Source organism: Carcharodon carcharias, chromosome 3, assembly GCF_017639515.1.
Source record: "Carcharodon carcharias isolate sCarCar2 chromosome 3, sCarCar2.pri, whole genome shotgun sequence".
Taxonomy (NCBI): Eukaryota; Metazoa; Chordata; class Chondrichthyes; order Lamniformes; family Lamnidae; genus Carcharodon; species Carcharodon carcharias.
In genome coordinates this window covers 133,462,433-133,488,033 of record NC_054469.1, presented here as the reverse complement: position 1 = coordinate 133,488,033, position 25,601 = coordinate 133,462,433, and the positions used below count along the sequence as shown (strand labels likewise).

Here is a 25,601-nt window from a genome sequence, read left to right as displayed (position 1 = left end):
AATACAATGTTACTTCCCTAAGAGCCTTATTAAATATATTACTTGTGGTGTAAGATACTTACTTGTAAGAAATATGTAACAAAGGAAATTACACCCATAGCAAAGAACAAGATGGAATAAAGATTTGCTTGTTGCCTGATCACTTCTGTATTGGTTTCAGTGAAGATCTGGAGGAAGAAACAAAATCAATTAACTTTGAAAGATTACATTGTATTTTCAATAAGAGATAAATAACACCACGAGGAAAAATCTTGACTGAGGCTGTGACCTGAAAGATAAATATCATTCCTGCATTGCAATTTATCTGCCACGCATTGTTTTCATCTTAATGGGAATGAAGTCTTGCTGTGCAATCTTAATTATGAACATGTTATGCCAATTGCTCTATAGAAATGCAATTCCTCATTTAGACAAAGCAATTCCATAAAAATTTAATAACATGTTTATTTCTAATATCTTATAGCAAGATTTTGATTCCTATGAAAGAGTTAAACAATCTTAGTTAGAAGTGTCTTTTAGTAAAACTAAAATATAAGCAGAAAAGCAGATTTGGAGAGTAGCAGATGTGCTTCAGACAGGATAAGGAATGAGACAAACAAGCCAGTAGAACAAAGGACAAGGCCAGGAAGTGAGTGTTGAAATCAAGGAGGCTCAGACTCCTGCACAATCAGCAAGATATGGTGGTCTTGCACGGATGAGAACAATGCTTGATGTATGTACACAAGGGAATCAAGTAACTGAGACTGGAGGAGATTTGAATATGTGTGTGTAACAAAAGGTGTATATAAGGAGTGAACAGTGGTTGGGGGCCGATCGTGGTCAGTGGTCTGTTTCCAGACTGTTCCCGGGCCCGCTGATCGTGCCCACCCACCGAGCTGAAAATTCAGGCCTAGGAAAACCAAAAGACATAAACACACAGCCTAGGTGGTTTCTATGGATAAAAGGGGGTTTCTTTTGAAGAAGAGATAAATTAAACATGAAAGGAAATCTGCAGCCCAACAGCACTGTTATTTGAATTTGGGACAACCTTGAGTTGTGAAAAGTGGCATAATTTAGCAGGTTGCTTCTGAATAACTAGGATGCCATCCGAGATAAAGAATATTTGCTGATAAACATGTGGGACTTTTAATCTGGATACAAATTTATACACATGAAAAAGATGTAGTTTTAATTTTAATAGCATAAATGACAGTTCTTACAAATTTAAAAAGATTAAGGTTTAGTTCCTGATGAAATTCTCAAAAGGGAATTTTTAATTAACAACAATTGACACTAATGCAAATGCTGCAAGCTTTTTGTATTTGCAAGTTTGTTCCCAAAATAAAAAGTTAAGCTCAAGACCTTGAGACAGTTTGGCTGAAATCCAATTTTTGGCAGTTATTGAATCTGGGATAATTTTGAAATGAAAAAAAGGTCAGACACAAACTAATGGGTCACTTTTGAGTAGATAAAATGTTGTTTGAGGAGGATAAGATAAGGAAGCAAAACATGTTAATGCCTAGAATCAAATAGAAATGTTTAATTTCTGTGTTAAAAATGTTATGAGAATAGCTTATTGGACTGTAAAGTCTCTCCAGATAACCTGAACAAAATAAGATGGTAACTATTGAATGTGTAAAGTGGTATAAGGAAATGATTAAGCGTAGGATATAGAGTTAGGGAAAGAGGACACATACAAACTGTTTTAAGAAAACTGAATTTGACAATCTGGCCATCACCTGAGACATTGGAGCCGCAGAGGGGGAGATAAGGAAAGATCTAGAGACAGAGATCCCCGTTGACATGAAATGGTTAAAATGGCCTAAACAGTAAGGAAACATTTTAATCAATCAAGGCAGTAAAGAAACTGATCTCAAGAGAATCTTAGAATGATCATGGTCAGAAGGAGTAAAAAAAAACTTAAAGGTAAAAGTATAAGGAATCTGCAGCTGAGGCAACTGAAGGGTAAGGAGAAATAATACATAACAATAACAATTAACAAGGTGGATACAGGTAAAGGGAAAGCTGGAAAAAAGCTAATTAGATGTACTACTGACTATATTAATGTGCCTGTGAGCTACAAAAAATAAGACCACAGAATTAACACTATGATGACAGACAGAGTTAAGCAGATCCCAGAGAGAATCATCACTGGAAGTGAAGATATTGAAAGATAGGATAAGAAGCTACATTGTAGAGCTGGGTAGACAGCTTAAGGAATTGAAGTCCATCCAAGGTGAGACAGCAGCAGGAGATAGTGGACCAGGAAAGAAGTGAGGGGGAGCGGTTCCCCCAGGACATACCAGAAATGAGGGATAAGGTAATGATGAAGGTAATGCCTGAGACGCCAGGATTTGCACCCAAATGGATAGGACTTTACAAGATAATAATGATGCGATACTTGTACCTGTGTGGATATGAAAGGGAAAGGGTGCTGGAAACACTGGTTGCAATTGAAGCATGTTACTAACTGATCTTATTTTACAGAACTAATCGTGACCAACCAGTGTGGACTAGGAGGTCTTGTACATGAATCTGCAGGAATGATGCTACAACATTAGCACTAACTGACTTAACAAATGGAGGCAAAACGCCACGGCTGCAATTAACTGATACCCCTTGTCCAGCATTGAGCCCTGGACCAGAGAATGGACTAATGTTGATAAAAGTGGGCAAAACCATATGATAATGTACACCATGAGCTGGTACCCGTCGTCCTAAACATCTCCAATATTGGCTTGCCTGAGCTTGGGTCAAACCTGAGCACTGTGTGCAGCTTTGGTAAAACAAGTGACAACACAGATGCCGTGGCCTAACGGTGGAGGGTGGCCCATGGCTGAGCACCTGGTCCAGGGAAGAGGTCGACTGAAACATAGTCTGGGTAATGATGTCACCACAGCATTTAACACAGGGACCTCAGTAGTAAATTTGATTGATTTAGAAACAGTGGGCCAACAGGTCTGGACCTTAAGCTCTCAGCTTAAGAAAATTCTGGAAAAGTGACAGGGGTCCAGGACAGGCAGCTCAGTATGGAGCAAGACTTGACACAGATAATTCAGAGCTTGGCTACTATACTAGAGAGCCGTGCTTGGATCATTAACAAATTAATGTAGAGAGAAACCTCTCAGATAATGCGGTCAGGAATGACGTCTGGAGCACCTATGGATCACGGATGCTCAAGCAGACACAGGAAAACTTGAGACAAATTCATGAGGGTGAGGTGCCCCTGTGGATAACAAGTGCGCACTTGTTTAACCTGTCATGACACATAAATCATGGCTTGACCAGTTCACAGCTCAGGGGTTTTACATGTGTATTTAAAACCGATGCTAAGTGTATTGTGAATATTAACATGTTAATCAGCATTGTTTTGGCAATCCCAGTTATACCAGAATCAACAGCCACATAGACATTATACAGAGTAGAAAATATTGGGGTAATTTGAAGGGATTATTATGTAAGGTTTCATAATATACTAGCATATGCAGTAGAGATAAGGGTACTATAGTAAGCACCACTTTAGAGAGATGCAGTGTAGAGGCATCTTCAGTAATGTGTATATGAAACAGAAGAAATTAAGTGAGGGTTTAATGCAACAGCCAGTTGTACAATGGAAGCCATATGGGGTACGATGGAACCAACTCACATTGAATACTTGGGTAAAGATAGACATTGCATTACCATGTCACAAGTGTACCAAAATGGAAACACTCGATCCTGTCCTATAATCAGCCATGCAATATGTCTATACCCATATGTACTGGCTAGGGTGGGAAAGGTAGAACTGGTGGAAATCTACAAGAGGGGAACAGTTCACGTGCAGGCAGGGGAAAGCATAAAAGAAAGCCTGACGGAGTATTCGAGTCAGTTCTTCTATGTAATCCCGCTGTTACCTGAACAATTTACAGATATCCACGATGAGACCCAGAGGGTGCAGAGGACATATTATACACTGCAACAATGGGTTAAAACACTGACAACGTGGGACAAATAGATACCCCACTTGGCGGGAGGACCTTTGGAATTGGGGAGCGAATGTTCAGGCATACCCAAGGATTAGGATCATCTCCCATGTTTTGGTTATCAACCAATTAGTATTGGTTCTATACTTAACATGCTTAGAGTGTGTCCAGAAGGGCACACACGAGATGGCAAAGAGTATGGGATTTCAGGAATGTAGGGGCTAAGCAAGAGAAGCAAGTGCCCATATTGCAGGGCCAACCTGTACAGATAGTATAACCCAATTTCCAGTGGGCAATACCACTGAATTGGCTACCTTGGGCTAGGACAAAGGCCAAAAGGGGGGACTGAAAGGGTTAAACAATTTTAGCTATAAGTGTCTTTTAGTAAAAATAAAATATAAGCAGAAAAGCAGAACTGTATAGTAACAGATGTGCTTTAGGCAGGATTAAGAAGGGGAAAAACAAACTAGTAGAACAAAGGCCAGGGAGTGAGTGTTGAAATCAAGGAGGCTCAGGCTCCTACAGACTCAGCAAGATATGGTGGTCTTGCATGGATGAGAACAATGCCTGATGTACACAAGGGAAACAAGTAACTGAGATTGGAGGAGGTTAGAATATGTGTACTTGACCATAGGTGTATATAAGGAGTGAACACTTATAACCTTTTAGAGTTCAATCTTGGACTGCCCAATGCTGTCTCTCCCTGAATGTGCCTGAATAATAAATTATTGAAACCTGTACCTGAGTCTCTTGGTGGTTTGTTGAGGCAGACTACAACATCCTATATGCCTTCATTGTCCGTCTGATTTCCATTCATTTGTCTCTTACTCTCCTTCCTTTCCCGTGCATATTGCTCACATTCCTACACCCCAAGTTACTGCCCCTTCTTGATATCCTAATCTTCCCTACATCACCTACACCCGAAGCTTCCACTAGGTAAAATAACCAACCACCTGGTTACCAATGGGGAGATAATGGGGTGAACTTGATCTATACCAGCAGTGGGGAATGAGCTTATAACGAATGGGCAGTCAATTTTTCACCAAACCTGATCTTTTTTCCACTGAAGCTCACAGAATGATAGCTCAGTCATTTTCTGGAGATGTTTCCTATTTTCTTTCCTGTCACTTTTATTTGGCTTGAAATTAAAAGCTTTGGCAATATTTCCAAATCAATGGAAAATAAAAACCGGGGCAGTGAAGAATTGGCTGGTGATTCACTATGAGCTTGTTTGGCGCTGTCAGCGTTGACCAATTTCACTCCCTTTGTGCTGCAGCCTCCCTGTTATATTTTCTAGTAGAGGACAGGGCTATCTCAACCTCCCCACATAAAGTCTGAGCAAGGAGAGGGAGCAATTTTGAATCTAAATACTAGCAACATCAATAGACAGCAAGCGAAAAAAAATGGAGCAGAGACAAAGACAGATAAAAGAGCTGATTTTAACTTAACCATAAACATGGTGCAGGAGTGGGCAGTGTGGCAATATTGGGGGCTTAATTGTCTGCTGCTGAGCCTGGGTAGCTGGAGATGCCAGAAGTGGCAGGGACATGGCTGAACATGGTTACAAACAATGTCTTGACACCATCTGCTTCAGATCAACTCAAGGAGGACAAAGAAATGTCAGGCCAATCAAAAATAAATTAAATCCAAACTGTAAACAAATGAACACAAAATTAAAGGCAGCAAAATTAAGCTATTGCACACAATGAGTAACTAAAATAAATACTTAAAAAGTGTTGCATACTTACACTAATAATCTTTGCAAATATAATGCAAAAGGTAGGGTGAATTGCTCCATTGATAATCGCACCTAAGATTCCCAAAGAAATGTATGGCCATTCCGACTTATTCAGCTTGAAAAGTTTTAGAAATGAAATGTTTCGGAGTTTTTCTTCCTATTATGAAAAAGACAATAATTAGACAAAGTCAAGTTCTTTGGAACATGCAAATCAATGGAATATTTAGTCAGATCATAATCCACCATGCTTTCTGGTGAAAACAAGATTGTATAAAGTAAAAATGGCTTTGTACTTAAGATGTAATGTAAAATTCCAACCATCAGAAAGTCAACCTTTCAATCAGTCCAGGGATGTTCTGCCCAGCTGGAGAACAGCTTTGGAGGAGAATAGTGGGCTTAACTAGATTAATGACTGCAGGTAGACTGAGAAGGATGGGGAAGGGATCATTTATCATAGTCACAGTCACAAAGGATTTCAAGAACCACTTCATATCTGTAGCCAGACCATAAACCTGATGGACTCAAACATGGAATTGTGGAGAAGATGGGTACAGATTTAGGAAGTGAAAACAAATTTAAGGATTTTGGAAAGGAAAGGGAGATTGAAAATGGGTGGTAATTTTCTGGATAGAGTTATCATGAATTTTTTTTTGTGTAGCTTGGTAATGACAGCTGGTTTAAAGATGGAAGGCAGGAAAGTAACAGTATCTGTGGAGATGATCAAAAAGGAAAGCTGAATAGCTAGCAGTTTGGTTGCATTGGGTTGAGGGACCGAAGGTGGGTCTCATGTACAAGGTGAGGCTAGGGCAAGCACTGCAGGTGATGGGATATAATCAAGAAAAAGGTACGAGCTCAGAGATAGCACATCAGAGAGCATTTAGGGAAGTTTGTCCCAAAAGGTTAAGGGAAAGGAGAGAAGCGACAAAGGCAGTTAAATAGCTGACCTCAATCTTCAAGCCAAAACATCCAATGAACTCCTCATATTTACTACTGTGTGTGTGCTGCTGTTCAGTGGAGGACCCAATCAACCCACTAAGCTTGTTAGAAATTATATTCGGGCAGAATTTTTCATATGGTGGGCGGGCTCAGCGGGAGCAGGCACAGAGCCAATTGCTGCACGCGATCGGCTCCGTGCCGCCATCTTATGCAGGCAGGCCAATTAAGGTCTGCCCAGTGTAAGACGCGACCGGTAGTGCTCAGTGCTACATATGCAGGCTGGGGGAGGAGGGATTGTCGGGGCCAGCGCTCTTTCATTCGCATGCACATGAAACAGCGCTTCAATCTCCCTGAGGCACAGAGCTGCCTCAGGGAGATTGAATTGATGTTAAAATTATTAAATAAAAGGTTTTACTTAAACATGTCCCCTGACGTGACCGTGGCACATGAGTTGGGACATGTCTTTATATTTATGAAGATGTATTTATTTAATTAATAAAAGCTTTAGGAAACCTCATCCTGTTCGTGGATGAGGTTCCCTAAAAAACACGAAGGCCACTTGGCCTTTTCGCCTGCCCACCGACCGTAAGGTTGAACAGGCAGTGAACACAATTATTCCAATTACTTTCTTAATGGCCGTAATAGGCCGTTTACATATTGGCGGGTGCACAGCCGACTCTGGCATGCGCATGCTGAATGAAATATCGCGGGACTGCACAATGATGTCGGGGCGCTCGCCCGATGTCATCACGTGTCATTTTACACATCGTGTGTCGGGCCCGCCCCTGCATGGCGACAAGAAAATTCTGCCTTATATGTTTTTAAATATCTGCCCTTATAGATTTTAATAGTTTGAATAGAGATGTTGTTTTTACTTCAGAACCAATTAGTGACAATTTTCCTTGAGATGGAGAAGGGGTAGAGTTAGTTGGGGTATTTTGGAGTCAAGGTGGTGTCATGGCAGTTTCAAGTTGGGCCCTCTGAATGTCAAAAAAGGTCCTGGGAGATCTGCTAATGTGATGCCTGAACCAGATAGGCCCACATTACTTCAGGAAACTGTTCATTATCAATAAGCCAGGTTGGCTCATGACTGGAACCGACAATGGAGCATGCTGCCACAGGATTCTCTGGCCCAAGAGAACTCTGTCGGCTAATCAATAGGATGCCCTACTCTGGTAAGTTGCATGGTGTTTGCTTGTTAAACTTCAGCAGAGCACACTTCATGGTCTCTGCCAACCTGCACCTGAGCTCTGTAGTCTCAGATTATTGTACCAGCAGTCAGAGTGTACACTTCGTATTGGGCAAACAGAAACCCTTCAGGTGGGTAAAGATTTCTCTGTAATGTGGGAATCTGCGGCTTTTCAAATATAATAAAAGGGTGTGGAAGCTTTTTATGGGTACAGGGAAAAGCTAAGCTTACAATTACTATTTAACATATTTATAAGGCTAACATGGGCTAACTCCTGCAAATGAGTTAACAGAGAATCTTTATGCTTTGTTCATAGTTTCGTGCTAATATTAGGAAGGTAACTTGCTAAATACTAGGCAACAAAAGGTTAAAGGCCAGGCAACAGTTGTTTTTACTCCCCAGCTTGTGTCCTTTTTGATTACAAATATGGTGTAAAGTTGTTTGCTTAAAACTCAAAATAAGGTCAAAAGGTAATGTCTTCATGTAATGCAACTGATGATTGCTGCTTGTTTAGAATATCATTGAATAAATAGAAATCTGGTAGTTTGTAATCACCCTTACACAATGGTTGCTTGGTGGAACCGGTGTCAGATGGGGGAGATGCTGAAGCAAGCAGATATACGAAGAGATTGACCAAACTTGCTGTTGACATTCCTGCTCTAGGCACGGTTGCTGGAGATGAAAATGAGCCAATCATGGGCCATCGCTATCAGAGAAAGGAGCCAATCATGGACCATCGCTATCAGAGAAAGGAGCCAATCAGAAAATGTGTACATGGCAGGGCAGGAAGCAGAGGCCTATTTAAGCACGGTGTTCATTAAGCTCGAGACCATTGCTGCAGCTGGACAAGAAAGAGGGATAGCCTGATTAGCTATTTGAACAGACAATGGACAAGGATGGATTGACCACCCAATCCTGTCTGTTTCTTGGGAAAACCAAGCAACTAAAGCATGGGGTGATTAGTCAGTGTTATAAATCGTATTGAACTGTCTGTAACAGAAAGCAGTTAATAAAGTGCAGTTGTTTTGGGCGAAGTCTCGAGTTTTGTATCATTGATATCCAGAGTAAACCTCCGAACTCGGGTGGTAGGAATAGCCTATAGTAGTTTAATCTCTTAAACATGAAGATTTCCTGCAAATATGAGGCACCTGGCTGATCAAAAAATCTCTCTTGTGGAGTGGAGAGTTAGTTGGTGAATAGTAATCAGCAAGGCCAGATTTAAAAAAATAACTGCAGTTGCTTTACTTGTAAAACTGGGAGCAAATTTGAGATTAAGATTGCATTACCTCTGCCTTATTTTCTTCCACTTTGCTTTCAATCTGAGCAGTGCTTCTAGTACTTGATTTGTTGGATAACGTGTGCTTGTGGAGAAAATGTTCAGGCCCATCCTGCTCTGTTCCATTTTCTGTTCTTTTTTCTTCTTCCTCTGTACTTTTAAATGTCTTTAGATATATCAAACAATAAATCATTTATGGTAATTAATTGGAACATAAATTTACCAGCCGACAGAGTGAAATGTATGTTTTGTCTGCATGGAAATCATTCAAATAGTAACTTTTGAACAATTTCATTCCCACATTAGAATAATTTAATTGTGAAGCATTGCAACTTACAGGACTCCTTTGATATTGTAATGTTTGGCAATGCTAACACCATCTTTACACTTGGGCATAAAGTGAGATTGATTTTGACTTCTGGATGACTGAAAACCAGAGCATGCCAGTCAGTCACCCTGGATACTTAGCTCTCAATTCCACTACATGTTTACTTACTGTAACAGTAATAGTTTCCATAAAACCTTCCAGTCAGCTATATAAATGTCAGTCTTTAACTTTCAAATGCTTGCACAGTAATTGATCAGCATTGATTCTCACTTAACAATACAGCCTGATACTTCAGACCTTTCTGAACGAGGCCACCAAATTGACACAAGTTTGAAATGAATTGTAACGGTGAGTGTCTGAATCATTGTGGTGCTCACTATAGTGTATTTTAATTAGATCACCAGCAAAATTTGGAACAAAGTAGCGAGAGTGGCATGCTAGATGGCAAGATTTATGGCATACATTACCAATCTCACCAACCTGATCTATTATGCGACCACAGTCATTTAGCAACACATGATGCAAACTGCAGTAATATTGTACACAAAGCTATGCTGCAATGATATAATGTAGGCACTCATACTATAGTGATATTGTATAGGCACTCACTGCATCAAAGAATGGTTACAGCACAGAAGGAGGCCACAAGGGCAACTCAGAAGGTCCCTCTCTGCCACCACCCCCAACCCCCTGCCCCACCCCCTCATCCATAACTCTGCAAATTTTCTCTCTTCAGGTGCTTATTCAATTCCCTTTTGAAAGCCATGATTGAATCTGACTCCACCATACACTCAGGCAGTGCATTTCAGATCCTACCCACTTGCTATGTAAAAAGGTTTTTCCTCATGTCCTCTGGTTCTCAATCCTTCTGCCAATGGGAACAATTTCTCTGTATCTGCTCTGTCTAGACTCCTTATGATTTTGAATATCTTTATCAAATCTTCTCCCAAACTTCTTTTCTCTAAGAAGGGCAACCCTGGCTTCTTCATTCTATCCACATAATTGAAGTCCCCCATCCCTTGAACCATTTCTGCACTCTCTCTAAAGCTTTCCCTTCCTCCCTGAAATGCGGTGCCCAGATTATATTAATATTAATATTCCAGTCGAGGTTTATAAAGGTTCATCATAATTTCCTTGTTTTTGTATTTTTATGATTCTATTTATAAAGCTCAATATGCCGTCTGCCTTTTTAACAATTTTCTCAACCTGCCCTGCCACCTTCAACAATTTGTGTATATATGCCCCAAGATTTCTTGTGTTCCTGCACCCATTTAGAATTGTATCCTTTTATTTTATATTGCCTCTCCTCATTCTTACTTGCTTCACTCTCCTTTGCATCAAATTTCACCTGCCACGAGTCCACCTAATCCACTAGCCTGCTTATGTCCTCTTGAAGTCTATAATTATCCTTCATACGGTTGACAATAATCTCAAGTTTTGTGTCATGTGTAAATTTTGAAATTCTGGCCTGTCTATGTCATAATACATATCAAGAAAATCAGTGGACCTAGTGTTGACCCCTGAGAAACCTACACCGTATCTTCTTCCAATCTGGAAAAATAGGTTCACCACTATTCTTTGTTTCCTGTCACTCAACCAACTTCATATCCATGTTGCCGCTGCCCCCTTTATTTCATGGGCTTCAACTTTGCTGGCAAAGTTTATGTACTGATATTGTACATGCACTCATACTGCAGTAATATTGTACACATGGTGGACTCGTGGCAGGTGAAATTTGATGCAAAGGAGAGTGAAGTAAGTAAGAATGAGGAGAGGCAATATAAAATAAAAGGGTACAATTCTACGGGGGGGGGGCAAGAACACAAGCGATCTCAGGGCATATATACACAAATTGCTGAAGGTGGCAGGACAGGTTGAGAAAATGGTTAAAAAGGCAGATGGCATCCGGAGCTTTATAATTAGAATCATAAAAGTACAAAAAACAAGGAAATTATGATGAAGTCATGTGTACAATATTACTGTATAAAATGATATTGTGCATATGACTGACAATGGCAATCTTATACACACAACTCATAACAAAATATATTGTACGTGCAACTTACACTGCAGTTTTAATATATCTTATGGCTAATACTGCAACAATATGGTACTTTACCGATATTGTCCCAATTGACTCATACAGTAGCAAATTTTACCACGATTTATACGGTCACAAACCTAATACCAAAATTAGATTAAATTTTATATAATGTTGCAGGGAAAGAGAATGGGCAAAATCTTCACCCTTCCTGTCAATGGTGGCATCTTACACACTATTTGCCAACGATGCATCTCTGTTTTGGAAAATGTTGTTCTTTAAACTCTTCTTATATTATGAAGATGTAAAACATTAATGTTTTCCAGTTACAGTCATTGTACTTTAGTTTGAGATATCTCCCAATAAAGAAAATGGTACCTGTGCCAATACAAGTGAGTGATAAACTCCATTTTTCTGCATCAGTTCTGTGTGTGTCCCTTGTTCCACTAAAACACCATCTTGAAAGCTTGCGATCATGTCTGCAGTCCTGATTGTGGATAGGCGATGAGCAATCAAGATTGTAGTACGCCCTTTACGTGCCTGTGAAAATTAGAAAGGGAGCTCAGGTAACAAGTTACCAGCTTTACAAGAGTTAACAGAGTTACTCATGCAAGATTTTATGCTTTGATATGAAAACCAACTTGTGAAAGAAAGAGCACACATTGGGCGGAATTTTCCCAGAATTGCACCAAGTGCGGTAGCGGTAGCGAGTCCTACCCGCCGACGAAAATGGCAGGTTTTCACGCCATATCGTCCCAAGCCTGCCTCATTATTTATTCACTGCCACGAAACACGCCATTTCCATGCTGAGTGGGCTTTCATTCACCCGCTATATTTAAAGAGCAACCGCCAGCGAATGGCCCATCGCCACTAGTTCACCACTGCTGCCCAGGAGACATGGGTAGCAAAGGCAAAAAGACTGCAGCCCCCCACTTCAATGGCGGATCCCTTGAGCGACTGCTGGATGCCGTGGAGACCTACTGGGATGTGCTCTACCCTGCTCTGGCTGCAGGATGGGCAGCAAAGTCACCAACATGGCTTGGGGTGTACGGTGACAGCAGTGGTCAGCACAAACGCCCTGCAGAGTAGGGCAGCCACCCAGTGCCACAAAAGGATGAATGATCTCCTCCACTCCACCAGGGGAAGTCACTCTTTCCATCACTCCCAACTGACACACACTCTCAAACCCATCACATATCCACAGGACCCTCACTCACTGCCAGTGCAAGGGATATCACCATTTACTCTTTCACACACACTGTCATTGTCCTCATCCCGTCCATGGGTCCACTCACCACCCACACAGGCAAGGCTTACTTACCATCTGGCCTGGCTGGTGTCCTGATGCACTCTCCCCATCTCTATCCATGCAGGACAAACTGGCACACAACAGGAGGGAAAGGTCACAGACAACGGGAGGGATGCCAGAGATCAAAGTTCTGACAGAATTCGAAAACAGAGTCATCCAGCTGGGCGGCGATGACTGGTACTGGTCCTGTGCTGAGGGTGAGGTTGTCGCTGCTCTACTAAGTGAGCATCGAGCAGTGCAACACCTATCAGACAACCATGCCGTATGTGATGTGTCCTCTTTCACAGGCCACTGCCATACACTAATTAACCCCCCTTGCTTTTGCAGGCACATCTGCCAAACAGCCAACAGAGTCCATGACCCAGGACCTCCAATCAAGCTCCGAAGAAACCTCTGAAAAGGAATATGAAGGCATCCTCCATGAAACCCCGTCACCGTGCTCATTCATATCCCGCACCAGCGCAAAGACATACACCTCAGTAGGACCTAGCTTTAGAGTAGCTTCAGGATCACAATGTGGTGAGCACATCACACCGTCTGATCCACAGCAGGTGGAGGCAGGGACTTTGCAGGTCCCTGGCACTCGGAGGACTGCTGTAGACCGAGTCAGATGACGAGTCTCTGGACTCAGTTATGGCACAGTTACTGGAGCTGCGAAGGCAATTAGGGAACATCAGGAAGGGATGTCCGCTGCACTTCTCAGATTGCAAAGGCACAATGGAGGAGTCCGTCCGTCTTCAGGCTGAGGTGATAGTGCCGGCATTGTAACGCACCAAGGTCAACACTGGCAGGATGGCGGCCACCATGGAGACCTTGGTCCAGAATGTTAGTCCTGCATGGACTTAACTCTGCTGCTGATGCCATAGTTAGCCTCCAACACAGTGTACGTGAGAGGAGTGCTGGGCAGCTCGATCTCACTCCAGTTACCCCTTCTGCTCACGGAGTCAGCCGGGGCCCTCGGGCACCCATAGGGAGGAGGAGCATCAGGTGCACAGTCTAGGACCATTCACCCAGGTGGATATGGGAGTGACCAACCCATCCAAATCACATCTTCCTGTGACTTCCGCAGCTCCAGCTTCATAGGCTGAAGTGGGTGCCACTGCCATACAGCAATACCCAGAAAGCAGGCCGAGGTCCTTAAAGTCTTTGCTCTCCAGAGGATGCCTGCCAAATTCATCACAGACAGGGTGTCAGAGTCAGCAGGCTGCCTCCAACTCCGCTGTGGATATCTGAGGAGCATCAAGACGTAGTTGCAGGGTTAGGAAAGTTAGGTAAAAGTGATTGCACAGCCTGGGCATGGGTGTTAATCACTTGTACATAATGTTCACTATTGTCAATAAACTCCTAAGAATGTCACCCAGCCTGTGGTTCCTTGTTCTGATGAGCAGTGTTCTTGTCACTCAGACGTAAAACCTTTCTGCACAAGATAAAAGGCAGTTGTCTCAGTCCAGGGCCTCTTCCCTGTGCCCTGTTCAACCTTCAGACCACAGTGATGGTCCAGTTTCCCACTCCCTGGAAACATTACTGATGCCTGCACCTCAGCAGTGCTGGTCAATGCTGCCAGAATGTAATGGGCAGGCTCCACAGAGTTCTCTCATTCTCTCTGTGTGCTCTCAGCACCTTTAAGATGGGATTGGCCCCCATCACACCACCATCTACGACCAGTGATGCTGTGCACCAGCTCCTGAAGGGCTGAGGTGCTAAAGGAGGACACAACATCAGAAGCATCCAAAGTTTCATGGCTGCATCTCTGAGATGGCCCTGATCACGGAGCGCAAGTAAGCTGCCCTCGGCCAGGCAGACGTTAGATATCCTCAGAGGCTATGTGAAGATCTACAGAGTGTCCTCACTGCATGTTGTCATCATCCTCTTGCCATCAAAAGACTATTAGGGCCTCCACTGCATCTCCATGACAGGAGCATTCTGACAGAGAGTATTGGAGCTGCCATAAGCCAGACTGGGGTCAAACGTTCACAACTGCAATGTGAGGATCTATGGTGTCTCCTCACTGCATGTCATCATCAACCTCCACAAATCTGGCAGCTATGAGGGCCTCTCAAGTGTGCCTGCCTCATCTAGCCAGTGCGAGAGCCTCATCCCGGTCATCGTCACCACCGAGGACCCCCTCACCGTCATCCCCTTCGGCATCCTCCTCATCAGAGGAGACGTAAGCTCCTCCATCTGCTCCTCAGCCAGCTCCTCTCCCCATTGCAGCGCCAGGTTGTAAAGGGTGCAATAGACGATGACAACGCGTGACACCCTCTGCGGACTCTATTGCCGGGCTCCACCAGACCGGTCCAGGCATCGGAACCACATCTTCAGCATCCTGATAGTCTGCTCCACTAAGTTGCGAGCTACTGCATGAATCTCATCATAGTGTCGCTCTGCTGCAGTCTGAGGCCACCGCATGGGTGTCATCAGCCAAAGTATCTGTGGGTAGCCCTTGTTTGTCTCAGAAGAGTCAACCCTGCAGGCTCTGTGGACCCTGGAAGACTACAGTGATCTGCGAACGAATCAGGATGTAGGTGTCGTGCACATTCCATGGAAACCGTGCACACACCTGCAGGATGCATTTCTGTTGGTCGCATTCAGTGAATGGAAGCCCTTGCGGTTGATGAAGTCCACTGAGTATAGCGACTGAGATCTGAGGGCCACATGAGTGCAGTCAATCGCATCCTGTACCTGTGGGAATCCCGAGTTCAGGGCGAATCCAATGGCCCTTGCATCCTGGCTGTCCCGGTCCTGAGTGAAATGCACAAAGTTGTGTGCCATGGAGAAGATGGCATCCGTGACCTCATGGATGCATTTGTAGGTAGTGGATTGTGAAATCCCACAGGGGTCACCTGTGGAGCCCTAAAAGGAGTCCCTGGCATAGAAATTGAGCACTGTGGTCACTTTCACAGCCACTGGCAGTGGATGCCCTCCATGTCCCCTTGACACCAAGTCCTGCAGTAAGTGGCAGATGTGAGCCTCCAGCTCCCTAAACATGCACAGTTGTCAGCGACACTAGTTCTCAGCCATCTACAGGAATGGCAGTCTATAGACCCTGGGTGTTGTTAGGCACTGACAAGCCACGGCTCACTGTCGCTCCTGGGCAGTGTGTGTGGGAGCCCCTGCTGCCCCTTCTTCATGAGGTTGCTGCTCCTGCCTTTACACAGCCAGGAGCCTCAGTCGCTCTCTCCTCCATCTTCTACGGTCTCTGTAGGCCATCAGGCAAACAGCTAGGTCACCAGGATCTATGATCCTGATGTGGTCCTCCTGCAGCATGAAAGAGAGAGAGACATGGTTATCATGGCTGTACTTAGCACCTTTCTTGGCCATGTGTGACCACCCTTAATGTTTCCCAGAGAATGCTGGCCACCTCTCGGATGGCCAGAGATGAGCGCACTGCATGGTTGCCCTGTCAACCTGCGACACGGGGGACACTGTTCCAAACCGGATGCTGAGATTGCAAGAGGATGAGAAACCTTCAGCAGTGACTGCTATATGGTCAGCGTTGGGGAGAAGATTGTACAACATGTGCAGTCCAACTGCTCCAAGGTCCAATAAAGTAGTGGCAGACTCGAAGTCTGTGCTTGGGGAGTGGCGGGGAGGGGGTGGTGTGGAGCACATTGAGGTATGGAGCACTTGGTGGCCCTTTGGTGCCTCCGTGTTGCTTGCATGGGCGAGCAGGCAAGGAGCCCGACCCCAATCATATCACTGTGGCTGTGCCTGATCTGTCTTAGTTGCAAAAGTTTATACAGGTGTCCCTAATGCATAGCCACTTGCTTCGCTTACCCTGACCCCCACCTAGATTGCCTGTGCATGGGATGCAGCGCCAGGGCAGCACGTGAACCCCTACCCCACCAACAACGGTCACCTCCGAGGCTGGCCAGCACTTGTCCCCAGGCACTCCTCCTGCCCCGCCCCCTCAGCAGTCGCCTCTTAGGCTGGCCAGCACTTGCCCCAGACACCCCCGCTCATCGCCTCCGGGGCCAGGCATCAATTGCCCCCGCCCCACTGATGCCCCTGAGGCCTTAAACCACAGGCGAGCTGTGGTGAACGCTGCTGCTCACTTAACTCATTTCCCCCAAAATGAAGGCCGCCAAGTGCACGTTGCCTGTGTGCTGTTGTGAAGGACGTCGGCGTGCTTTCCCACCGACATGAATGGACGATACAGTGGGGCACCAAGAGCCTGGCGGGAAGGCCTTTTACTTATATGCTGATGTATTACAATTAGCTCTGCGCCAGCCGAGGACAGGAAACGCTGTCCGCCTTTGACGTGCTGAGCAGAAGATCGTGATCTGCCTTCACACCGTCATGAAGCAGGTCACGCCATATTTTCCACGCACGCCACATATCACGCCTGCCACCAGTGGGCTTGGAAAGTTCCACCCATTGTGTGTAGACGATTTCCCTAGGGTTTCCACGATTATGGCAGACGTTTAAGAGACCCCCCCCCTCAACCCTACTTCTTGAAAATTCAACCCTTAATGCACTTGATTCTCAGAGTAGACTTCAACTTAGCAGACTCCTTACATCTAGAGATGCATGAGGCAGACAAAGCACATGCTTATATCTGTTTTCTGCAGCTTGTCTTTCCTGGAAAAAATCGCTAGCCTGAAGCCAGAGGCTATAGTTTGAGGGGTGCCACATGAAGCATGGCTGACTCTCTCACTCTTACTGCCTTCCATAGGCATGTTGGGAGCATTTGCAAGTTGAAAATCAATCTTTTTGGGAGCATTATGAACACACCTTCTGTTGTCATCAAGTCCTGTAGTGGGACTCAATCTGAAGCTTCTGGCTCAGCAATAGGGACACTACCCATTGCGCCACAAGACCTTCAGCATAACCAGTAAATAATAAATACATCCTTTTCAACATCACCCACAGCCTAAAAGCAAATAAAAACACAAGGGGTGTATACTCATAGAAGGTATCTTGATTGCAGTAATTTTTCCAAAAGAGTGAACGAAACCTCAACAAAACACGAAATCTGCACTTTTTTGCCTTTCCCAGATGATTGCATGATGCTGAATTGAAGGGAGTTTCATGAAGAGATATTAATGTATATAATGTTACTGAAAATTATTCTAAACTGGACTTGTAGTAGGGTCTGTGTCTGTGGTTGAGAATGTGCATGTGTTAACTGGATTAAAGCCAGCTAGCCTTGGTGCTTTGATGTATAGTAGTTTTGAAATGTTAACAGTGAGGTAAAGAGTACATTTGTATTTTTTGAATAAACCATTCAAAGACTGGGGGTCAAATATTGCACCTAGCTAAGAGACACCAAGTAATATGCTTATATATTGATAAAATTGGTACTATGAAAGGAGTTCTATTGTTAGAAGAAGTGGAGTTCAAAGGGCCAGGTGATACAATGAAAATTTACATTAAAAGGGAAGGCTGGGTATATACAAAAAACAAGTTTTGTGTGTGGAAGTCAGAGGAATGTGAGATCTAAGCAGCCTGTAAGCCTATAACTGTCTGCAAAGGAAACAAATTGAAAGGAACCTCATTTTGAATTCATAAGATAAAATGTGCTTTGCCTGATGTCTGTTTAGGTCTATGGGTCATTGTTGCCTTGGGGAAGATTATCTGGGGATGATTAATTTGGGGATTTGTTTTAAAGCTATTATGGTGGTAATTTGTTTAAATTTGAGGTTAAAATTAATAAATCTTTAATTTAATTTATATAAAACACCTCTGGAGGCTTGCTGATTTAATCCTGAATTCAGAGTTGCATCTCAAACATTCCAATTGGAAATATAGGTTATGACAGTTGTTTAAAGTTTCCCTCTGGGATTTTAAATAACTCAACCTTTACCAACTGCTGTGTCAAAACAGGAAGGAAACGGAGGAAATGGTTTATGGAAGTTACACAATGCCAGGCAGGGCAGGCTCGAATGATCAATTGGTCATTTTCTGCTTTTTAAAAAAATATGTTCTTAAATTTTCACTATGAGCAGAATCATCCCAGATTTGCATTAAATGCAGTAGCGGGTGGTTAAAATGGCATTTTAGCCACTAGCCACAATGGCAGCTTTTCATGCTGTATCATCCCAGACCCGCCACATTAATTATACATTCCCGGGAAACAAGCCGTTTCTATGGCGGGCAAGCTCTCATTCACCCACCATGCCATCATCTTGCCGCTTCATCACGCCGAGCTCCATATTTAAAGTGCAGCCACGTGTACACCTCTCAGTGCTTCTAGCTCACAACTGCTGCAAATAAGATATGGCCTTGAAAGGCAAAAAGAATGCAGCTCCCAGGTTCAATGATGCGTCCCTTGAGTGCCTTTTGGACACAGTGGAGGCTCACTATGATGTCTTTTACCCTCGCTCTGGCCGAAGGACAGTAACGTCACAAATCCGACTTGGGACGTGGTGGCAGCAGTGGTCAGCACAATGCCCTGCAAAAGAGGACAGCCACCCAGTGCTGCAAAAGGATGAATGATCTCCTCCATTCCGCTAGGGTAAGTCACTTTTCTCGTTACTCTCAACTCACAAGCTCACAAGCACATAACACATCCACAGGACCCTCACTCACTGCCATTTCAAAGGGACATCACCAATCACTCTTTCAAATACACCTTCATATTCCTCATACTATCCATGGGACCACTCACCACCCACACATGCCAGGCATACTTGTCATCTGGCCTGGCAGGCATCGTGCTTACAGTCTCTCCATCTCTATTCATGCAGGACAAATAGCACGCAGCAAGAAGAGGTTGCAGACAGGTGGAGGAGTGCCTAAAATCAAGGTACACACGGACTTTGAAAACAGAACCATCCAGCTGTCCAGTCCTGTGCTGATGGTGAAGTTGGTGGTGCTCTACCAAGTGAGGATCAAGCAGTGCAACATCCATCAGACAACCATGCCATGCGTGATGGGTCTTTTTTCAAAGGCCACTGCCATGCACTAATTATTTCTCCTTGTTTTCACAGGCACATCAGCCAAACAGCCAACAGAGTCCATGACCCAGGACCTCCAATCAAGCCCCGAAGAAACCTCTGAAGAGTAATCTGAAAGCACCCTCCTTGAAGTCCCATCACAGCTCACTCACACCCTCCACCAACGCAGAGACACACACCTCGGTGGGACCTAGCTTTAGAGTAGCCTCGGGATCACAATCTGGTGAGCACATCGCACTTTCTGATCCACAGCAGGTGGTGGCAGGGAATTTCCAGGTCCCTGGCATTTGGAGGACTGCTGGAGGCCAGAACGTTGCTGAGTCCGAGTCAGGGGACGAGCCTATGGACTCGGTCATGTCATAGTTACTGAGCTGCAAGGGCAAGCTCAGGAAAATCAGTAAGAGATGTCCATTGCATTCCTCAGATTGCAAGGCACGGTGGAGGAATCTGTCCGCCTTCAGGCTGAGATGATAGCGCCAGCATGCCAACCCACCAAGGTCAACATTGGTAGGATGGCGGCTGCCATGGAGACCTTGGTCCAGGATGCCACTCCTGCACTGTTGCACGGGCTCAACTCCATCGCTGAAGCCATAGTTGCCAACCACGAGAGTGGTGCAGGGCAGTCCTATCACACTCCAGCTACCCCTTCTGTGTAAGGGGTCAGCCAGGGGCCCTTGGACCTGCATATGGAGGAAGATCAGCAGGTGTACCCGGTGGGGCCATCCATCCAGGTGACTCAGAGTGTCCGGCCCATCCGAATCCCCTCTTCCTGTGACCTAAGCAGCTCTAGCTCCACAGGCCAAGGAGGGTGCCACTGCCACACAGCAGGACCTTGATAGCAGGCTGGGGTCCTCCAGGTCTCGGCCCTCCAGAGGATGCCAACCAAGGTCATCACAGGCAGAGCATAACAGTCAGCAGGCTGCCTCCACCTTCGCTGTTGATGTCTGGGGAGCAGCAAGACATAGCGGCAGGGTTGGGAAGGTTAAGAAGATGTAGTGTCACAGTCTGGGCAAGGATGTTAATCACTTGCACATAATGTTCACTATTGTCAATAAACTCCCAAGAATATCTCCCTGACTATGGCTCCTTGTTCTATGAGTAATGGTCTTGTCACTCAGATGTGAAACCTTTCTACACAAGTTAAAGGCAGGTGTCTCGGTCCAGGGCCTCTTCCCTGTGCTTTGTGCAGCCTTCAGACCAAAGTGATGGTCCGGCCACACGCTCCCTGGAGACATTACTGATGCCTGCACTTTGACGGTGCTTGTCATTGCTGCCAGAATGTCGTGGGCAGGTGTCTCAGAGTTCCATCATTCTCTGTGCTCTCAGCACCTTTAAGGTAGGGCTGGCTCCCATCTCTTCAGTAGCTGTGGCCAGCGATGCTGTGCTCCTGAAGGGGTCAGGTGCTGAAGGCAGACAAAGAATCAGGTGCTTCTAAAGATTCATGGCTGCATTTCTATGATATGACCCTGATCACAGAGCACAAGCAAGCTGCCCTCAGACAGATAAGGGTCAGACATTCTCAAACGCTTTAAAGGTCTCATGGCATCGCCTCAATGCATATTGTCATCATACTCCACAAATCTAGCTGCTATGAGAGCCTCCTGAGCATGTCTGCCTTGTTTAGACAGTGCGAGGGCCTCATCCCCATCATCATCACCTTCGAGGACCTCCTGACTCTCATCACCATTGATGTCCTCTGCATCAGAGGAGACCTCCAGCTCCTGCATCTCCTCCTCAGCCATCTCCTTTCCCAGTTGCAGCGTCAGATTGTAAGGTGCGCAGCAGATGACGATATGTGACACCCTCTGTGGAATATATTGCAGGCCGGCACCAGACCGGTCCAGGCAATGGAACCTCATTTTCAGCATCCCAATGGTCTGCTCCATCAAGTTGCGAATTGCAGCATGAGCCCTATTATACCTTCGCTCGACTGCAGTCTGAGGCCGCCACATGGGTGTTATCAGCCACATCTTCTGCGGGAAGTCCTTGTCCCCAAGGAGCCATCCATGCAACCTCTGTGGAGCCTGAAAGACATCAGGGATCTGTGACCAACTGAGGATGTAGGAGTCAAGCACACTCCCTGGAAACCATGCGCAAACCTGCAGGATATATTTATGGTGATCATTCACCAGCTGCACATTCAACGAATGGAATCCCTTGAGGTTGACATAGTTGACCATGTCCTGTGATGGAGATCTGAGTGTCACGTGAGTGCAGTTGATGGCACCTTGCACCTGTGGGAAACCCAGATTCTTGGCAAATCCAATCGCTCTTGCATACTGGCTGTCCCGGTCCTGAGGGAAACGTACAAAATTGTATGCTCTCGTGAAGATGGCATCTGTGATCTCATGGATGCGTTTGTGGGCGGAGGCTTGTGATATCCCACAGAGGTCACTTGTGGAGCCCTGAAAGAAGCAACTGGTGTAGAAATTGAGCTCCGCTGTCACTTTCACAGCCACTGGCAGTGGATGCCCTTCATGTCCACCTGGCGCCAAATCCTGCAGTAGCTGGCAGATGTGAGCGGCCAGTTCACCAGACATGCACAATCTTCAGCGACACTGGTCTTCGAACATCTGCAGGAATGAAAAGCGGTGTCTATGGACCCTGGGTCTAGCTAGATGCCAACCAGCGATGGCTCGCTGTGGGCTCTTCAGTGGCATGTGCGGGAGCCCCAGCTGCCCCTTCTTCCAGAGGTTGCTGCTCCTCCCTCTGTGCAGCCAGGTGCCTCAGTTGCTCTCTTCTCCATTACTTTCACTCTCTGTATGCCACAAGGCATACAGCAAGTTCACCAGGCTCTATGATCCTGATGTACTCCTCCTGCAGGCTGAAAGACAGAGATGCATGGGTTAGCCTGGGTATACTAAGGATCTCCCTTGGTTAAGTCTGAAGGCCCCTTAATACTTCCTGAAGAGTGCTGGCCACCACCTGGATGACCAGAGATTAGTGAGCTGCATGGCTGCTGAAACCCCACCTTCCTCCGCCCCACTCCAGCTGATCCGATTGGCACAGCTTTGTCCACAGGACTGCAAGCTGTGCTCTCAGCTCAGGTGCAGGCATTCACCTAACCTGCACTGCAAGGCTGCACTGTTAGCTTGGACCATGGGGGAGACTGGTCCAAACCAGGGTAATGACTTTGCAAGGGGCTGTGAGCATCACCACCAGTGACTGCTCCACATCCAACTTTAGCAAGGAGATTGTACAACGTGCCCAGTCACCTAACTGTTCTGCAGTCCACTAAAATGCTCATTAGGTTGCAGTCTGTATCCGATGGGTGAAAAGCTCTGGAGCACTTGGTGGCACTTTGATGCTTGTGCGTAACTTGAGTGGGCAGCTAACCTAGAGACCCGGTTCCAATTATATCAATGTGGCTGCGCCTGAACTGTCTCAGCTGCAAAAGAATGGTCACTTTATACAAGGAGTCCCTAATGCGTGGCCACTTCCATCGTCCACTCTAGCACCATCCTCCCCACATGCTTGTGCGCGATCTTCAACCACAGAGCAGCCTTTGCCACCCCCACCCCAAAGTCGCCTCAACCGCAGGGCAGCCTTTGACCCCCCCCCCACACCAACAATGCATCTCAGCCTTGAAGTCCAACATGCCTATCTTGCGAGCATTCTGCAACGTTACTGTGCACTCACCTCCAAGTTCCCCTCAAAATGCAGTCCACCAAGTGCACGTCTTTACTTTGTTGCTGTGAAACATCTTGGGCATCACCCAGGCAAACGATCCAGTGGCCGGGGGGGATAATTCCAGCGGGCTAGCCTTATAATGATATGCTGATGTATTACAATGAAATTCCCAATGTCCGATGGTGGGAAACGCAGTCCATCATCGACAGGATGATCGCAAACTGATTTCACGACTTTGTGAAACCGATTCTTGGCCTTCTCACCATATTGTCTGCTCACACCACTGAACACGCACGATGCCAGTGGGGACGGACAATTCCACCCTATGTTTGAAAGTAATTGAGTTCTTGTGCTAATTGCTCATTTGTTTCCCAAATGACATTAGGCATTTCCTACAACTACATGTCCCAGGACAAATATTAATTAGCACATGTTCCACAAATGTATGATGACTTTTCTTTAATTGGTACAATTAATGTGTTTGGTAACTAAAATCTACATGTACCTTATCCAATGCTGCTTGAACCAGAGCTTCACTCTCTGTGTCAAGGGCAGAAGTGGCTTCATCTAACAGGAGAATCTTAGGGTTACGCACGAGAGCCCGGGCAATTGCAATCCTCTGTTTCTGTCCTCCACTCAGTTGTGTACCTCTCTGCCCAACAAGGGTGTTGAATTTCTGCAATGAAACACGAAGTATAGATCATATAAATTAGTCACTGTACAGACACTTAATTACAAATCTTTGTTTCATACAGTTAACCCTTTTAAGGATAGCAGTGTCATTTAGATGCCACAGTAAGAAAAGAATTATGCATCGCAGTGGATGATTGCATGGGAGTTAAGCACAAAGTACCCAGCACTAAGTTCCTCAACTTGGTTACATTGTTGCAGTGGTTGTGTTAAGCAGAGGCCAGGCATTCCCCAACTGGGAGGGACCCTGTTGGCCTTGTGGTGCCTTGAATGGTGCTGGTGGAGACAAGGAAGAGAAGAAAGGGAAAGAAAAATGTTTCAGCATGTCTCATTCTTTCTTTTTTTTCTCTCTGTCTCACAGACCCTTTAAAGCCTTTCTTTAGCTAATATCTGTCCTGTTCATTTCTGACATTGGTCACATCATCCACCTCCATATTTGCCCAGGCAATTTGTTTCTGATACCAAGGGTGGAATTGTCTGGTCCTGTTGATGTTGGGAGTCATGGTTGGCGGTGGGGGTTGAATCTGGTGTGAGGGACAGAAATCGGTTTCACGCCAGCGTGAAAGCGTAGCGGGATCACCTGATGGCGTCGGCCATGGCGGAACACAAATCTCGCTGGAGGCCGGCATGAACCCAATTTGCATCCCACCAATGGGATGCAAAGTAAAGCTCGACCAGAATTGTCCCCCCACACCAGATTTACAGTTAAGCCGGTGGGAAAACACGCCATCCCAGAGCACATCTGGACAAGCAGAAGTTGGGATTTACCGTTAAATAAGGGGACCAAAACTGTTCACAGTATTCTAGGTGTGGTCTAACTAGTGCCTTGTATAGTTTTAGCATTATATTTTTCTGCTCCATTCCCTTTGAAATGAAGGCCAACATTCCATTTGCCTTTCCTACTACCTGCTGAACTTGTAAGCTAGCTTTTTGGGATTAATGCACAAGGACCTCCAAGTCCCTCTGTGCTGCAACTTTCTTCAGCCTTTCTCCATTTAAATAATATTCAGCTCCTCTATTCTTCCTACCAAAATGCATAACTTCACATTTTCTCACATTATATTCCATCTGCCAAGTTTTGCCCACTCACTTTACCTGTCTATATCCCTCTGCAGACTCTTTGTGTCATCCTCACTGCTTGCCTTCCCACCTATTTTTGCGTCATCTGCAAACTTGGTGACATTACATTCACTTCCCTCATCCAAGTTATTAATATATATTGTAATAGATGTGGCCCAGCACTGATGCCTGTGGCATTCCACTAGTTACAGATTGTCATCCTGAAAATGTTCCCCTTATCCCAACCATTTGCCGCCTTTTAGTTAGCCAATCCACTTTCCATGCTAATATACTACCCTCATGAGTTCTTATCTTATTATGTAGCCTTATGTGTGGTACCTTATCAAATGCCTTTTGGAAATCCAAATATATTACATCTACTGGTTCCCCTTTATCTATGCTGCTTGTTACCTCCCCAAAGAATTCTAATAAATTTGTCAGGCATGATTTCCCTTTCATGAAGCCTGCTGGGGTTCTCTTTCAGTTGTCCATCTGAGCTGAGCTGCATCTCCACCCACCCACTCATTTCACTCCCAGGCAGCACCTATGCCTATCCAACACGAGG

At 45.2% G+C, this 25,601-nt stretch overlaps 1 protein-coding gene across 1 annotated transcript in view; it reads right to left on the bottom strand.

Moving 5' to 3' along the window:
* Nucleotides 1–25,601, bottom strand: part of LOC121275888 (ATP-dependent translocase ABCB1-like) — a 141,166-nt gene that overhangs the window by 71,724 nt on the left and 43,841 nt on the right. Inside the window, exons 11-15 of the mRNA XM_041183682.1 lie at nt 23,793–23,963; nt 11,828–11,989; nt 9,091–9,246; nt 5,690–5,836; nt 63–167 (exon numbers count right to left, since the gene is read on the bottom strand). Of these exons, the coding sequence (XP_041039616.1) occupies nt 63–167; nt 5,690–5,836; nt 9,091–9,246; nt 11,828–11,989; nt 23,793–23,963 (741 nt within the window). The remainder of the gene's footprint in view (nt 1–62; nt 168–5,689; nt 5,837–9,090; nt 9,247–11,827; nt 11,990–23,792; nt 23,964–25,601) is intronic.